The sequence below is a fragment of the Sparus aurata genome, chromosome 13 (assembly GCF_900880675.1).
Source record: "Sparus aurata chromosome 13, fSpaAur1.1, whole genome shotgun sequence".
NCBI classification, from domain to species: domain Eukaryota; kingdom Metazoa; phylum Chordata; class Actinopteri; order Spariformes; family Sparidae; genus Sparus; species Sparus aurata.
In genome coordinates, this window is record NC_044199.1 from 10840912 (window position 1) to 10855873 (window position 14962).

Here is a 14962-nt window from a genome sequence, read left to right on the forward strand (position 1 = left end):
AAACCCGAGCAGCGAAGTTATTGACTTACTGTCGTCTTACTGAGGAAGACCAGGCTTCATTACGAAGTCCAATTTTTCTGATTTAAGTAAGTTATCGCTCTCCGATTACGACAAGTAAGTGGATGAGCGAGGACCCGGCTACAGATAATGTCAATGTAAAGTAAAATGTGTCACTAGCAGCTCTCATGGTGAAGGTACAAATCCTCATTGGGTACCTGATTCAAGTTCATTCACTCAAGTCTCTTCATAAGAACTCACAACAGTCATTATTGCGAAAGAACAATGCAACACAGAGAAAACTAGTGTTCTAGCGAGGACTCGATTATGTTCCCTACGACCGTTGCCAAAACTAATAAATTACATAGAAAGCAAATGTTATCCTACGTTTTGGGATGAAATATTGCTCTTAAATGATAGATTCTGTGGAGGTGATTGAAGCAGAGCTCAGTTCAACGTGTGAAGTGAAAACTTCCGTTTTGTTTGTTTTTTCATGTTGGCGGTTTCGGCGCCGCAAGACGCGGTGCTGAGCAAAGATGTTCACACTCTGCTAATTACAGCCGTTATAGCCCCGAGCACTTTAACATACATAAACAGTAAGGTACTGAGTGACACTTGTACACAACTTACACTCTTGTTTCAACTGTTGTCAGTAGCCCAGTTTAATCCAGTTGTCTGAAATATTTTAATTTTTTTACCGTCACAAAATGAAGTCTCTGTTAAATGGCAGCGTGTCCCATTGTTGTAAAATGCATGCATCATATGTAAGGTGAGACGAAGTCTGCAGTGCACAAACTATAGAAGTTCTTGTACAAGGTAAAAACACAATATGTGAATGTCTTCAATATATTCCAGGACCAAACAAAAGTACTTTACAGTTCGAAGTGCACTTTTGGACTGTAGCTGTGTTGCTTGAGCAATGCAAGAAAACATAGACAGTTTTGCCAACACTCACTGTGGTGTGAAATTTTGTAAATGGAGGCCAGTTTTGTCAGGAAATTTGAAAGGTCTGGCCTCTTTTGGTCCAAATTCACCCTGCGAATGCCTTTGTGGCTCTTTCTCTTGAGTTCTTTTGTTCTTGTGGAGTTGAAAAGGAGGCTTTTTTCATCCTCACAGGGCCTACATGATTGAACGGCGTAAACACAATGTACGGCGTCCTAGTTTTCTCTAGACACGAAGAACTGAAAAACGTTAGCGTACTTGATGTCGGCTCCGCAGAATCGCCACAGCATCTTCTCCCACCGTTTTAATTAGTTTAACAACTGATTGCACGTCGTGTAGATTCCCTGAAGTTTGGTTTAAATCGAGTAGCCTATCAGCGATGGATTGTTGGTTTAAAAATGATTAGAAACAGAAAGTGATAAAAATCCAAAGATTAATTTACAACAAACAGGGCATGATTGCTCTTTCTGTGAATTTTTTTGAGTCATCTTATATAAAAAGACAAGTAAACAACTTATGAGTTAAATATCGACCCAGTGTGAAGTCAATAAAACACAGCTAATTACCGTTGGCTAACTGCATCAACCCTTTGGCAGTTTTCTACCCATTGCTAGTTATCCCAGTACACTGTAAAATCTGATCAAGTTAAGGAAATGGTTATGTTTTTAAAACTTTTTAGTGAATACTATTTAAATTGAAAAGTCTGTTTTACTTGGTAATTCTGAGGTAATCCATTATCTGATGCTTTTAAAGTCAAGTCGAATTTTAAAATCTACAGTGTATTGTACCTGTGCTATATTCAACCCCAACTGGGTCAATTCATTACCCAGTATTTTTAAGTGTGTAAAAAGTTGACCAGTTGAAATGATTCACATTTTCTCGCTCAGTGTCTTCATTTGTTTTTACTGTTTCAGGGGAACATAAAACATTTTATGAATTGCAAAAGCAACACTATTAGTAGTTTGTGTATAGAGTTTAGTGAGAGGGAAGTGGGGCATTTTGAGTCATATATAAACAATGTGGCAGATAATTATTTGGTGGAAGTGTCTCGGGTTGTTGTGGGAGGCTGTTGAAATGATCTCCTCGAACAGATGTTGCATTACAGTGACCAGTGCGCGGCGTCCGAAAAGAACCATTCCCACATGCAAAACCCATCGCTCTGGCTGTCTCGCCATGTAATTTGTCTTTGGACGGCGTGCACCGAAGTGACATAACGCCGGAGTAATCAGGGATACTTTGTCTAGGAGGGAGAACACAAAGGCATGCCTCGGATTCCTTTTCTAAGCTCCTGGAAGTAAAACAGAAATGTTAACTCAATAACACGGGCAATGCATTGTTAATTCATCAGGTCACTTTGTTTTTGAAGCTCTCTCTGGGCCGAGGTCTCCAACTGTTACCCAAGGCATGAGCTGTTGACACGCCGGTTAGGCTTCTATTCTCAAATTTGGTTTTTATAGTCCATGTCTGCAGCTGCCCCTCCGCTTCAAAAAGAGAGAATCGGGCTGTTGTTGAGGCGAGGGTTTATCATCGCTGCCGGACCCTTTTTTTCCACAGGTGTAATGGAAAAACAGATTTGTCTCCAAGAAGTCATTTTATTTCCAATGATAACGACTCTTGTTGGAAAACATTCATTGCGACTGGTAAAATTAACGTGCCTTTCTGTCAAAGTCGACTTGATGTATTTTACTTAAGTTGTCCATCAATCTGTCCACTGTATGATGCTCTGTTTTTCGCATCTGTCATCTCAAGCGTGAGCAACCCCAGTATATCACTGACCAAGCTGTCGGAGTGGAAGTTTATGGACTATAGAGGCATTTGTTTTGTTGATTTATTTGGCTTAAGCAGATAAAAGAGCTGGAAAGACATTCTTTACTTAACATGGACATGAGGACTAATCCCTGCGCAGTATAATGTCAAACATCTGTACCTCGGAGCGAGAGTGTCTGATGGACTGTGTCTTCATTAGAGCCGTAGATGCAGCGGACCTCTCCCGCACATCTGGCTCATCGGGGTTGATGAGAAGTGCAGTCCTGTGTTTCTGTAACTTTTCCAGGCAAGGACAAAGCTTGTTTAATTTGCTTGGCAAGGACGAACCTGTGTCCGAGGGAAGTGCTGGACATTTTTCTTTGTGGTGCAACTCCATTCCTGCTGCTCTCTAACTATGACTGACAAGGCTTTCCTCAGGCGTTGTGCTGAGTCCGAGTTGAGTTGTGTTTGGAAATTGTGCGCACATCCAGACCGGGGACTTTTTTTTTTTTTTCGAAGTCCAGTTCTGTTCCGTCCTGCGATACAGCGGTATACAAACGAGCTGCCTGTCAAGCGTTGCACATGTGCATATGCTATTCATCAACTTGCCATGTTGCAAAACAACCGATACAGAGTTGGTATTATTCCATTAGCTGGCGTAATGCGAAATTAGGAGGATCAGTCGACCGTAAGGCATTGTGCAGTCTGATCTTTATTTAACATCAAGTCCAATGCACTACATTACATTTGTTAAATAACAGAAACTGTTTAATGAAGAACATCTGGAGCTTCAGGAGTCTCATGTTCAGTATACGGCCTTGCTCGAGGCCACTGATAAACCCACACCGCTGGCCGAAGCTGATTTGAAACTGCCGATATGCAGCGCGTATTCGGCCTATATAATGTTATGACTTTCAGCAAAACCACATTTATGCCTTGCTGCATAAATGAGGGTTTTATTGTTCCAAAAACCCTTTCGGGACAGTAAAATCTTGAGCTAACTGCGGGAGCAATGGCAGCACAAAGACCCATCCCGAGAATAAGCTCATTAAGGTTACTAAGTACCCCGGTACAAAGGCACATCTGCCTCGTGTCAGAATCTTTGTCTTTGTTTTCCAGAACGCCACGAATATCACCAGCCACATTTTCCAAGCAGGAAGCTGTGCACAGATAAAAGTTCCACTGTCTTACCAGCTACAGAGTAATTTTAGAAACAAATAGCTGCTATTGAACTAAGAATAGTTCTCCTCTTTCCATTGATCTGCGCTGTTTGCGAGCTATTTTAAATGTGACATTTAAGTATCTGTGATTCCAGTGGAAATTAGCTCAAAGTGTACATCAGACAGACAGATCTTTTAGTATGCATGGTGCCCAGTTTCGCGGAGTAATCAAAGCCTGTTGTTTTAAATCGGGCTAATTCGAGCCGCTTAAGTCTGAGCATCAGCATCAGTGGGCAGAAAATATCAGCAAACGTCAAAGGTCTCAAGATTACAGCACAAATTAAGATGATCGCATGGATAAAAATACATCCATGCGCATCAGACTGTTAAGTGAGACAAAAATCGACAAGGATGGATCATAGTAACCTCTCTCTGTGCTGCGTCATCAACATTACTAACCGAGGCGGTACCAAAGAGGTCCAAGGCTGGAGCTGAGAGCCGTCCTCTGGCCTCTTCGAGGAGTATTCGTGCCAAGTGACCAGAGGTGGCAGAGCACACAGGGCAGACTCTCAAGGTTCTTGGATGCCAAAGAAAGAGTTCTTTCAAACCAACATCTGCCAGGCTTACGGAGCTTAAAGATAAACTGTGTACTCACATTATCCCAAATCTTCAAAACAGAGGAACACACCGTTTTCAAGGCGACGGTGCATTAAATGGGTCGCCTGTCGTTGTAACTTCCAGGTACATGCCAGATGAGACTTAAACACGACATGAAACTTTAATACATTACCTCGTGTTAGAACCTGGTTTCTGGCCCGAGTCACGTCAGATGGCGACGGTGGGTTTTTGTTTGTTTTTTTAACAATGAAGACAGCAACTCCCATGATCCCACGCTGCGTCACAACATCATCGAACCACTCTTTTGTGTTCATTGTTTTGATTGAGATACCGCATAAACTGTGCATTTAAGACAAGGAGCCGTGTGTAAATGTTTACCCTATGTATGTATGTGCCCTTAAAGAGACAGGAGCTAAAACAGAGCGTTTCAGACATCATCATTAGCAAATCCAAAGTGAAAATGCTGTTTTTGAAGCAAACCCGACTGCACCCCCAAAAATACATCACAACCCGGGATCAAATCGACAAAAAAAAAAAAAAAGGCAAAAAAGAAAATGCAGCATCATTAAGGTTTTTCTTCCTGCGCAGACATGAATGACGCCTTTACCAGGTCAGTGAAGTAGGACAGTCTCTCAAAAAAGAGGCCGACAGGGGATAATTTTGGTGCACCTCCTTAATTGGAGTCGTTACCTATGTAAACCTCACTCTGCCTGTCACGCTTTGTTTGTCTCCATTGTGGCGTTGTGCTTTAGGAGGCGACGCACAGCAAACATCTGCAGTTTGCTCGCAGGGGCCGCTCGGTTTAGCGCGCGCGTGAAATCGTGCGTGTTTGTGTGCAGGGGAGAGCGAGAGAGGGGGGCATCTTGGCCAGCCTCTGGTTGACCCTTGTTCACCCCTTCCCTCTCGCCCCGCCCTGCATGAGTCCTCTCCTAAACATGTGTGCAGCTGTCAGCTGGCGAGCGTTTGTGCGAGTGTGTGTTGAGCGGGCACGTATGCGTGCGTCCGGACAAAAGATCACTTTTCAATATTTCAATTCCCTTTTCTTTTTTTTCTTTTTTTCATCTGAGGAGAAAGGTTGCAATGAAATTATATATTTTTTGACACATGAGCCGAGGTCAGCAGAATTAGTGGAAGTTGTAAAAAGTGAGTCGATCTTCAGAATTTGTGTTTTGAAAAAGTCCTGAGTCAAAAAGCCAGCTATCGTGGTGTTAAAGCGCTCTTTTCTTGTTTACCGATGGCCTCTAATTGAATGTGTTTTGTTTGTCGGATCGTGCGCGTATAAATATTGCTTCAGGTGTTTTCATAGCAGCAGCAGCAGCAGCAGCGGAGTGAAATTCTGCCTGTTTATTAGTCTTAGACAAAGTTGATAATATCTCTAGTGACAACATCTGGTGGTCACATGAGAGAGCTGTTGGCTGAGTCCGCGGAGATGATGACTGGCTCCGTTTCTGTCTCGCTGTTCTTCCTGAAACAAAAAAAACAAAAAAAAAAACAACACACAATCATAAAACCAACACTGCAAGGATAAGTTTATGTCTATGACGGTTAATAACACCCAGTCGTTCTCTTTTCTCTCTTTTTTTTTTCTCCCCCAGCTGCGGCGCCAAAGCTAAAACCGATGAGGAATCCAATAATCGTGGACGAGGGAAGCAAGCTCACAGTAAAGTGTGAGGCAACAGGGAACCCTCTCCCCACCTACAGATGGTTCAAAGATGGCAATGAGCTGAAGAAAAGCAAAAAAGTCAGAATAAGGAGCAGCCAGTGAGTACAAGTCACCCGTGTCCTGCGAAACGGTCCGAGCTGTAAAGAGACGGAGGGGAGGTTGCTTTTATCAACAGGATGTGCCGCTGCAGTTTGTTTTAAAGAAGCTGTAGAGGGAAATCAAAATCAATATCAATATAGTCAATTCAATAAAAAAACATGTATTTAATTTGTGGGATAAATCTCAAGTCTTTCTACCCTAAATTCAGTAATCGCTAGTCAAGTGTTGCTTGTGGCTAATGTTTGCTAACTTTAGAGAAACTTTACATCAGTTGTATACGACTAACCTCACAGGATCGCAGATTTCCCACAACTTGCACCACTGTCGGGTCACATTTTATCATGTCACGGTTACCAGTAAGAGTAAAACTGGCACAAAAAAAAAAAAAAACGCACAGTAACTGACTTCCCTGTTCTGTCATGTTTTGGGTGTATTATCGGAGCTGCATACGAGACTCAGAAAGCAAGTTTTGTTTCTTTCTGGTCTCAGTGTTCAGTGCACATCCCCCCACCCCCCGGGCCTCAGCTATACATTAGGACATTGTGCACATGAATGAGCATTTTACACTTCATGGCACACCGAGTCATATTTGACCTTGTTTGCAGGTTGAGCTGTCCTGTCAAAGGTTTTAAAGACGACTCTTCAATGATCGTGGTAATAAGTATCTCCTCTTTAATAAGTAGCCAATCTAGCGCGCTCTCAGTGGACAGCAACTAACTAGATGAAGACCTAAAGAAAGACGGATTACATGTTTGCAAAGCATAATCTGCAATATGTGAATTGATAAGACGCTTCTTGCCGTCGGTCACACATTTATCTTCATCCATGTTTCTGTGTGCATGATGTCTAAGTCATGTACCAAAATCGTTGCTAACTTTCCAAGTTATTTTTCCAAATCAAATACATCTCCCTAGTCGGAAACTCATTTTTCTGATGATCCGGATACCACATGAATGTGTCGTGTGCAGCTCTCTTAACACATCCATTGCCCTCATCAGTGCATTCTCAGCAAACAGCTAGATCGGGTCTAAAGGTGCAATCTGTAATTTAAAAATGTTTTGCCGTTCTGTCAAAGACGTGCATTGTGTTGCAGAGATATCTACTTAGGTTAGCATGCTAACCCGCTAGCCCTGGCGTGTCCTGCCCTGTGATAGCACTCTGCTGACCGTAGTTTCCATTAGCTAGTTAGCTCAGTTAGCCGTGCAGCTAGCGGTAACAGCAACATGAGCATGAATTCACACGTTGGCCAATTGCACCAAGAAGCAGATGCAATTGTTTTGTTGTAAAAGTCTGCAGCTGTGAAACCAACAAGCGCCTTTTATGGAACAGTTGCTGTAACGCCTCTGCACCCGTGCTTTCTCAATGTAAGCAGTTTTCCCTCATACTTGGCCCCAGAGTGAGCGAGCATGTATCCCTATCAAAGCAGAGCGTTGTTGCCATGCTGCTGCTTGCCCTGTTGTCTGCCTCTTTGTCTCCCATGTTTCCACTTGTTGCGTTTCCATGCTATTTCCTCCCTGCCCCGATTCCCCTGACTCAGCTGTGCGAGTGTTGTCTCCCACAGGAAAAACTCCAGAGTCCAGATCAACAGAGCAAAACTGGAGGATTCTGGGAATTACACATGTGTGGTGGAGAACCCGCTGGGAAAGGACAACTCCACTGGCACTGTTAACGTCCAAAGCAGTGAGTACGCCGACTCCTAAGCAACAAGTGAAGCGGCACAGATGTGCATTGTTGTTGTCATGACTGTTCTTCTTCCAAATGAGAGATCAAAAGGGGGCTATCGCAAACAGGCATGTAACACCGGTAACACGCATGAAGAACAACTGTCCACACATGTGGCCGCGGGGGCCTTTTAATCAGTGGAACAGTGCATTGTTCTCAGAGGTGAATGGAATTTAAATGCACTGTACGGCGCGATGGCTCAGTTTTTTTCAGTCTCGGGCGATCTGCCGGGAGCAAGAAATCCCGAGAATCTGCAGCGCGCGGTGCCTTTGACCGTCGCTAGCACACAACAAAAGCAGCAGAATATAGTAGAAGAAGTATAGTACAAAATCTTAAAAACATGCGCTCGACGGAATATGTAAAGGTGTAAAGAAGAAGGGGGAAAAAAAAAGTGTCTAAACCCTTCGGATGATAGAATCTAACAGGCTCGTTCACCGGTGGTGGTGGTGGTGGTGTGTGCATTACTGAGTTTTTACACAAGTACTGTAGCAGATGAAAGAGCCTCGATAACAGCTGCCTCCATTTGGCGGGGTGGTGAGTTTGTGTTTGTTCCGAGCGGTGCGGGTAGCGAGGGTGCGGCGTCTGTGGGTAGCTTGTTGTCTGAGTGGACGGAGCCGGTGTTTAAAAAAAAAAAAAAAAAAAGAATTAAATAAATGAAGGAGATACAACTCATGTAGCGCCTGCCTCGATCTGCCTTGATCAGAGAAGGACCCGATGCTATCTGGATGCCGACTGTCAGGGAGGCGTGCGTCAGGCTCGTCTGGCACACATGAGTCAGCGTGATGGCACATGGAGTTTTTTTTGCGGGGCCGGTGGAGACAGGGCGCTGTTGATGTCGAGGAGCTGTATGCGTGACGACATATTCCGGTGAACCTGAGTCTGAGCTGACTTGACTCGTGTGTTTCACTGTTCTCTCGCTGCTTTCGGAGAATCAGTGAGATATAAGAGTAGTGCTCCTCGCTTCCGTGCCGCGGAGGAGATACCCTCATTCTCATCGCTGACCTTGACAGCGGGGTGAGTATACTGACGTGTGAGGTGCGGCTGGTAAGTAAAAGGGAGGTGCCGGAGTTCAGCCATCACTCAATGTCCTTGTGTTCACTTTCAGGCCGCAATGATAACCCCCCCCACTTCTCTCTTTATGTTTGTCAAGGCCACCTTTTTTGGCGCCATTGTTTACAGTTAGCAGACTTAAGCCGGGCTGCATTATTAGAGTAGCAGCTCTTTACAGAAAGAGAAAAGGGCCCATTGTGTTTGAAAACACAGAGATTTCTCAGTCTGTTCCAACATGCAAGATCTATTTTTCCGGCAAACAATTGTGCAGAAAAGAAAGTCATCCATCTTGTGTTTAAACAGGGGGGGGGGGGGGGGGGGGGGCATCGCCTCTTTTTATTCTCTGACATCTGAAAAGCTTCAATGAGTTTTTATAGCCAGATCGTGTGGCTAATCCTGTGCGCCTGTTTGGCTTTATTCCAGTGCAATGATATATTTCTTCTTCTTATTTTTTTTATTTTTTTTTTTTTTCACTCGAGAGCGTGCACTATTTAAAGGGTCAGTGATGCGCGGGATACCCGAGACATACTGCGCTAACATTTATGAAAAATTAAACAGTAATCAGTGAGTAACAAACGCGCTTAATGGCAATTAAATGGAAATAGGTTAAACGGTGCTCTGAGCCCCGCAAAGGTCGGTGGGGAGGGGAGGGAATCCCTGGTGGTGGCACCTGTTTGCCTGAGTGTTTAATGAAGGCTTACGAACATGTGACTGGTGGCCCGTGAAACCCTATATGATGATCTTAGCAGGCAAAAGTGGCCGTAATATCAAAGAAAAATATAATATTACAAAGCAACGAGCGAAGTGGCCCGAGACGTACAGTAGCCACAATGGATAAAACATGAGTGAGTGATGATGCGGTGCACTAGACAGTGTTTTTTCAGCCGACGGTGTGCACCGTATTAAAACATGATATCCCTACATCTGCCGCAAAATATGCTAATAGTTAAAACATGTGCGTGTTTGTGCCTTAAAGATGCAATATGGAGTTTAAGGGGAGAGCTTTAAAGGTCTTCTTTGACTGATTTTTTGTTTTTTTGTTTTTGACTGAATAAAACTGAGTAAACAAACTGACCCTAAAGGACAACTCAGACTGTTTTACTTTGTTTATATGTGGCGGACCCTGCCACTTTTTTCCAGCTTCAAACAGTGCTCTGGGGACCTTATTTTTCCTCTGAGAACAGCTGGTTTATCCAGTAACAGGAACAATAAATATTTTATGAGTTTGTATTATTACCTCATTAATATTGTAGATATTACAATTCAGAGTTGGAATTTCTTTTTTACAAAAACTACATGGTGACCCTTTAAATCTTGCACGCGTATGCACACTTTGGTGCTCGCCGTTGTGGAAACGATTGTGTCTGTTCTTCGCATGTCTGTCTGTCTGTATGTCAGCGGCCGACACTTCCTTAAATCACTCCTGGATGCTCCAACAATGGCATCACTGTACTTCCTATCATGTGCCGGGATCAACAGATGTCTGTCTCCCTGTGCCTTTTTTTTGTTTTGTTTTGTTTGTGCATGTGCGAGTGTGTTTGTTCGTCGTTTCAATGAAGAAGTCCCATTGTGTTACACCAGCACGCCTAGTTCCGTCATGCTTCAGGGGAGAAAGGCAAGACGGGGCGAAATAAGGGGTGGTATGTCCATAGGCAGTGGGAGGGCTGGAACTACATTTGTCAATAAAAGGAGAGTGGCAGCCTCACCGTGCACGTCGCCGCGATTGCCATAAAAGGCTGAAATTCTCTGTCACATGTTGCGTTTGCAGAGAATTTCTTTTAGGAAATAACGGGCTTTCTCTAGCTGTGAGTTTTTTGTTTTTGCTTGATTTTGATGCAGAGGACATGTAACACACCACGACCAGGAGCTGCTTTTCATCCTGAGGTCATAAGAGAAATGGCTGTTGTGTTAAAGGGCTGCAGTGGAGTATGCCTGCCTGCCTGCCTGCCTGCTGCAGTATGTTGCCGAAGCAGCATGTAGCCGCAGTATTATGTGTGTGTGTGTGTGTGTGTGTGTGTGTGCGCCTTCTAGGGAGGGGGAGAGCGAGGGGAGGGGTGCAGATGTAGATGGACAGAGGGGGAGCAGAAAAGAAGAAGAGAGCGTGAATAAAGGGGGGGAAAGAATTACAAAATGAGGGAATGCATGACAGGAAGCAGACAAAGACATTAGGGGGAGAGAGAGCGAGGGGTGGGTGGGGAGGGGGGTTGGTGGGGGGTCGGGATACAGCCAGAGGAAGGAGAGGCAGACAGTCGAGAGGGGGGGGAAAAGTATGAAGGGGGGGGAGACAAGAGCCCGCCGTGTTGCAGAGGAGACTTTCACACCCATTTTTTGAACGCAGTTAGCGCTCGCCAGCTTCCTCCAACAGACCTTCCTGCACTGTCCTGATGTGCACAGACAGGTGGCTTCTTTTTCTTTTTTTTTTTTACCTAGCATGCTAACACAGCTGAGAAACACGCAGTCATTAGAAAACACGCGGACAGAGAGTGCAAGATCATAGATGATAATGTCAAAAGAGGAGCATCATTGTAAAGCGGGCAGCAGCAGGGAGAGTGTAGCACATGGCTGCCTGCCTGCCTGCTGTCTGTCCTGGTGAAGGCAGACTTTGGGAAACCATCACTCAGCTCCACCACATGGTGAATACGGGCCACCACAAGCCGAGCAGCTCACACACACACACACACACACACACACACACACACACTCCTGCACTGTGCCAGCCACTGGTTTGACTCATTGTTGTGTTGTGTGTGAGGTGGGGGTTTGTCTTTACACTCGGTTAATATTATTCTTTAAATTCATGATTTATTTGTTTATTCTTTTCCTCAACTTGGGGCGAGTGGGGATCTTTTCCGCATGGATGCAAAAGAAAGCTCTCATTTGCATCGGCACTGTTGTGGATTTTTTGAAAGATGGCACATGCAGACGTTTGTCATTGGGATTTTATCAGAATCTATATTGATCCTGCTACTGCTTATCGACGCTGATCCATACTCTCAAGTCAAGATTCAAGTAGAGTCCTTGAGTTAGGGCGAGTCAAGTCACTTTTCCTCCACTCAAGATGCTGCAGTCTTACCAGTGAAATAATCACAATCGAACAATGGATATATATTTTAGAAAAGCTCATTTATTTCTTCATTTCTTCTCAATCGCAAAATGCATCCCTTGTGAGGTGTGACGTGCTTCGACAAAATTGAAAAAGAAAAAAAAATGCACTGACAACATAAAAAAATGAAAACAGATTTCAGCCATCGTGTTTCAAGTCCAAGCTGAGTCACACGTCTTTCGCTTTCAAGTCATCAGGGCAGCGACTTGTGTCGACTTGCGTCCGAGTCACGGTGACTCAAGACCGCGTCTCTGCTGCCCTCCATCCTTTGGTGCAAAAGATAAGTCGTGACATGAAAAGAAGCAAAAAAGATTCAAAAGTTATGATGACTTATGACTTATGAAGCATTACGATCACCTCCCTAGAGTTGAAAATATTAACCAGAGTCCGTCCGATCCCGGCTAAAATATACGGGCATCTGTGCATGTATGCCAAAATGAAACTTAAATTCCAATTATTCAGTTCCCAGTCAGTTTACTGTTCCAGGGCCCTGATGTCATTCTGGATTATAAAGTTTACTGTTAAACTGTAAAATATCCTGCTTCTGTTATATACACTGACTTTTCTGATAAACACATTTGAAGATTATTAAAATTAGTAAAAGAAATTAGAATTAGTTAGTTAAAATGAGTTATCTCTGTTGTCGGGACAGCTCACTCTGAGTTCAGACTTTGTTCAGGGTACCTGGTGATTATCTGAACACACTACACACTACAATCTTTTTTACCGACTTGACTTTGCGACAGCTTTGTGACATACCTGCTGCTATTTTACCTTACTTTAGAGCTTAAAAAAACGCCAGCTAAGGCATGTTTGGCGACATAAACGTTTAAAAAAAATGACAGACAGCAGCACAGTTCGTTCAGGAGCTTGTCAAAATCTCAGTACTGACCAATCAGGTATTGCTGATTGGTACAGACCAATCAGCGATCGTGGTCCTAACCCTAACCCTAACCCAATCAGTGGTACTGGTCCTCTATACCCATTACATAATATATCGCAAATGGATTTCCTGCTCTACCAGCAAATGCAGTAGCATTTTCCATCAGCAAGTGTGAACACATACGTCTTTAAAGTCTGTGTGCAAAGAACGAGGAGTGTGACCTAATTTGCGCTGCTTCGCTAAAAAAGTGATCTATCATGAAGGAGTACGAGGAGGAGATGAACCACTGCCCCTCGACACGTGAAGCGAAAACATGTAAACCCCTTATAATTGATACTACACGTAACAGCCGGTCATCACTCAGCCTGTGTCAATATTTGTGCGGCAGGACAAATGCGACCCCCTTGCAACTCTGAACCGGGGTGTAGGCCGCCAGTGTGCAAATTGCCTTGGGCGGCGAGAGAAAAAAAACCATCCAACGCTTTTCGAGGCTGAACACGGAGCGAATCCCCTCGTGCGTTTTAAAGCGCACAGTACGCCGTGGCCTCGTGCCAGCCGTGCAGTTTGCCAGTAACGGTGAAAGACTGGACCTGCGCGGGGACTTTACTCGTGTCTCTTTTTGTTTGACCGGGGGAGAGAGAAACGCACACTGTCAGCTGATCGAGTGCCAGTTGCCGTATAATTATTCAGCACAGATGGCGGGATGTTCTGCTGACTGGAATCTTTAAGTTTGCCCCTTCGTTCCCCGCTTCCCCTTCGCTGAGGCCGCTTTTGGAAGAAACGTGGCATCAATCAGGGGGAGCCATTTTGACATTCTTCCCTTAATCCGCAGTGTTTTATTGTTTTTGTTTTGCCAACTTCGGCATTGCGACAGAATGCGTGACAGCACGCAGCATGTGGCGAGAGTGTGTGTCTCCTGGTGGTCTGGTTATATCGCGTGTCCCTTTAGCAGTTTTCTGGAACAATCGCTGCCTTTTCCAGAGCGGGGTTTTCAGCCTTGTGCCCAACCCCCAGTGTAGAGGACCAGGGACCATTTGTTGTCCATTTGGTCTGACCTCTACCCTGTAATCAGTCTGGCATGGTAAGACCTGCTGGCCTTCTGCAGAACGGTGTAGTATATCATCGACTGTTTTCTATAAGGCCAGTGTGAAGGAGCAACACTAGTCAAAGTTTGCTTGGCTCCACGTGGCTTCAGATTAAGGCCTCCCATTATCCTACAGGCTGCTGTGTTGTGATAAGCGCTTGTGAGGCAGCCATGTGTCTGCAGGCTGCAGGTCACATCCTTGGGGGGTGCTGTGCGCAGCTCCGCTGAGAGAGTGTGTGAGCGTCCAGGAATGTGTTGATGGAAATCACAGCTGAACATATGATTGCTCCAACCTCAGCCTCAGTCATGCTGGGGCCCACCAGCAACAATTTCGCGCATGCACGCACGCGGGCAGGCCCACACACACACGTGCACTTGCAGACGCGCATACCTTTGCATGCTTTCTCGCTCCCCCGTCCCGAAAGTCGAACGCAGTCCCTTCTGTCACGCAAGTACCGCTTAACTAACTTCAAATGGCCTCGTGGCTTTTTACAGCTAAGTGGACGAAACTACGCTCGAGCATCCCCGCAGCATCACGGGATGTCATCCAGCGGAGATCTCGGCCGCTGTCAACTCCAACGCGTAACGTAGGTTGTTTTTAGTTTTAGGTCGTTTGTTCCATCTCATCCTATACATGCTGAATTGGATTTTAGGCCAGTGCAAGAATCTAAATCCTCTCTTATCTTTTCAATTATCAATCAAAAGTGCCTAGTTGATGCATCTCTTTAAAGAAGAGCCCCCATGTTTGACAAAAAAAGCAGCAAAAGTGACCTCTTGGATGCCTGTGTGACAGGTAAAACATGATAATGTGCCCTCCAGGGTGCCCTTCCAGTTCAGTATAAATGTTTGATGACTTTCTGTGTGCTGGTGCCCCGCCACATACAGCTGGAGTCTT

General features: G+C 44.7%; 1 protein-coding gene across 5 annotated transcripts in view; it reads left to right on the forward strand.

Moving 5' to 3' along the window:
* nrg2a (neuregulin 2a) overlaps positions 1-14962 on the forward strand; it is a 79026-nt gene that overhangs the window by 29241 nt on the left and 34823 nt on the right. For all 5 annotated transcript variants that reach the window (XM_030437750.1, XM_030437751.1, XM_030437749.1 and 2 more), the window contains exons 2-3: positions 6059-6224; positions 7787-7905. In XM_030437750.1, coding sequence (XP_030293610.1) covers positions 6059-6224; positions 7787-7905 — 285 coding nt within the window. The remainder of the gene's footprint in view (positions 1-6058; positions 6225-7786; positions 7906-14962) is intronic.